At 39.2% G+C, this 3,001-nt stretch overlaps 1 protein-coding gene across 1 annotated transcript in view; it reads left to right on the top strand.

Moving 5' to 3' along the window:
• The window catches only part of LOC116081929 (cathepsin 8-like), a 10,424-nt gene extending 7,629 nt beyond the window's left edge, over positions 1–2,795 (top strand). The window contains exons 7-8 of the mRNA XM_031358663.1: positions 1,357–1,474; positions 2,436–2,795. Of these exons, the coding sequence (XP_031214523.1) occupies positions 1,357–1,474; positions 2,436–2,535 (218 nt within the window). The 3' untranslated portion in view covers positions 2,536–2,795. The remainder of the gene's footprint in view (positions 1–1,356; positions 1,475–2,435) is intronic.
• The last annotated feature ends 206 nt before the right edge of the window (positions 2,796–3,001 follow it).

Genomic DNA, 3,001 nt, shown 5'->3' with positions numbered 1-3,001 from the left:
ATGTGACGAGAGGAATTCCTTTTCTGGTCCAGTCTATTTGGAGTTCTGTAGGCTTCTTGTATGTTCATAGGCATATCTTTCTTTAGGTTAGGGAAGTTTTCTTCTATAATTTTGTTGAAGATATTTACTGGCCCATTGCATTGGGAGTCTTCACTCTCTTCTATACCTATTATCCTTATGTTTTGGTCTTCTCAGTGCATCCTGGATTTCCTGGATATTTTGGGTTAGCAACTTTTTGCTTTTTGCATTTTCTTTGACTGTTGAGTCAATGTTTTCTAAGGTGTTCTCTGCCCCTGAAATTCTTTCTTCTATCTTTTGCATTCTGTAGTGATGCTTGCATCTATGGCTCCTCATTTCTTTCCTAGGTTTTATATCTCCAGGGTTGTCTCTCTTTCTGATTTCTTTATTGTTTCTATTTCTATTTTTAGATTCTAGATGGTTTTTCTCATTTCCTTCACCTGTTTGATTGTGTTTTCCTGTAGTTCTGTAAGGGATTTTTGTGTTTCCTCTTTAAGGGCTTCTAGCTCTTTATCTGTGTTCTCCTGTATTTCTTTGAGGGTGCTATTTATGTCTTTCTTAAATTCCTGTATCATCATTATAATAAGTGATTTTAGATCTGAATCTTGCTTTTTCGGTGTGATGGTGTGTCCAGGACTTGCTATGGTGGGAGAATTACGTTCTGATGATGGCAAGTGACTTGGTTTTTGTTGTTTATTTTCTTACGCTTGCCCCCCACCCCCGCCATCTGGTTAACTCTAGTGCTACCTGTCCTTGCTAAATCTGACTGGAGCCTGTCCTTCCTGTGATCCTGATTGTGTCAGAACTCCTCAGAGTCAAGCTATCTCTGTGATCCTGTGATTCTGGGATCCTGTCATCCTGGGCTTGTTAGATCACCTGGGAGTGTGGTTTTTTTCTCTGTGTTGTGGGACTGCCTGCAGAGCTTGTGCCCAAGGTCTGCTCAGAACACTAACCCAGACAGACCAGAAGGAATCAGAGTCACTGGGCTGGTGGAGTTCCTGTGTACCTAGTCCCGTTGTTCCCAGTTACTCGCAGTGTTGGGACAGATTTTGGTTCCTGCTCACCTCTGATCCTGGGTGTGTCAGAGTGCCTGGAAGTAGAGCTTCCTCTGGGTGATGTGAGACTGGCTGCAGAGCTTGCGCCCAAGGTCTACTCTGCACCCCAGCCAAGACAGACTGGAAGGAACCCGAGTCACTGTGCTGGCGGACTTCCTGTGTGCCTGGTCCTACTGGTCCAACTGAACATTTTTTGTCCAATTAAAAAATGCCTCTTATTTCTATTGACCATCATCAACACTAGGTTCCTGGTACCTCTCACACCTTTCATTTTGTTATCCAGGTATTTATTATGAGCCAAATTGTAGCAGTAATTCTATAAACCATTCTGTTCTGGTAGTCGGCTATGGCTATGAAGGAAGAGAGTCAGATGGAAGGAAATACTGGATAATAAAGAACAGGTATGAACTACAAATGTTTATACTTAAGTTTCTGAATGAGTTTTCTACTTGGAGTTAGAATGGGGATGAGTCCCCATAAATGTTCTACAACATAAATTAAACAACAACAACCCTTTTCTTTGTGACCAATTGTATGTGTGTAGTATCTCTCTCTCTCTCTGTGTGAGTGGGTGTGTGTGTGTGTGTATGTGTGTGTTTACATGTGTGTATCCAATGTTGAGATCAGTTATTTTCCTTATCTGTCTACCAGGGATGCAGCATATTTCACTGATCCTAGTGTTTGGTAGCTACTTAGGCAGCTTCTCAACGTGTGGCCTCACTTTACAAGATTTCAGGAAAGCTGCAATGATAATCTCACTTTTAAAATCCATATTTTCACTCATGTGAGGGTACTTGTGTAAATTTTTATTCTACATGTGAGAAGATGCATATGGAGATCTGAATGTCTGAAAATATAGTTACAGGAGGCTATAAGCCGATTGACTTGGGTGCTGGGAAAGGAACAAGCTTTCTGTGGAAAAAAACTTTGTTCTTAGGCACAGATCCAACTCTAATCCCAAATGAAATCCTGGACTTGAATTTCAGTCTTTTCTCTTTTGTGACCACCACTTGAAGCTTCCAATACTATGGCTGGGTAACCAACTTATAATATGTGAACTAAATTGTTCATATTTAGTCACTGTTTTCCTTGAGTAGTAATATATTTGTGACATGGATTTTCTAAAAGCTGGGATATTGTTGGTTCTGTGGCACTTGTTGGTAGAAAAATATCCTGAGTTTTCACTGCTGTGATTTTCACAGTCCAATGTGAGAGAACTTTTGATTCTCAGAGGTCAATATTTTACATCTTCTGATCATTGAGTTAAGTAGGCTTATGGGTCAGTGATTACAGATGGAGTTATTGTAATGAATGCACTGTCTTTTGTTCTTACTTCTAAATGGGAAATATGGCTCTTTTCAGTCATGGTGAAAAATGGGGCATGAATGGTTACATGAAGCTTGCCAGAGGCTGGAACAACCACTGTGGAATTGCTACATATGCTGTTTTCCCCAGTGTGTAAACTGTTTGATGGTAACAAGGAAGGATTGGAGTGGAGACAGCCTTTAAAGTGGAGCCCTTCACCTTTACTATGACCAGCCACTACTACATGGATAGAGTACATGAGTTACTGTAGAACATGATGTGACGTGAATTCTGTTATGTGTTTATCCAGTAAGATATGATGGCTATTGTAACTTAAGCACTTCACATATTTGTATTTGATTCCCATAACTTGATTTTATGTTTGTATAAAATAATATCTTTTTTAAAAGTTTAAGTGCAAATGAAGTTTCTGTCTTGTTTTGAAAGTAGTGACTTTTAAATTTTATGTAGTTCATTTCATTTAATATATGTTTTAGTTAAAACATAATTACATTACCCCATTTACTTTCTTTCCTTCAACATCTCTTCACTCTAAGTGCTCACATATTCCCCAGTCTCATCTAATCTCAAATTGATTGTTTCATATTCTTTGGTGATTTTCA

This window comes from Mastomys coucha, unplaced genomic scaffold (genome assembly GCF_008632895.1).
Source record: "Mastomys coucha isolate ucsf_1 unplaced genomic scaffold, UCSF_Mcou_1 pScaffold7, whole genome shotgun sequence".
Lineage (NCBI taxonomy): Eukaryota > Metazoa > Chordata > Mammalia > Rodentia > Muridae > Mastomys > Mastomys coucha.
This window is presented reverse-complemented; position numbering and strand designations above follow the sequence as displayed.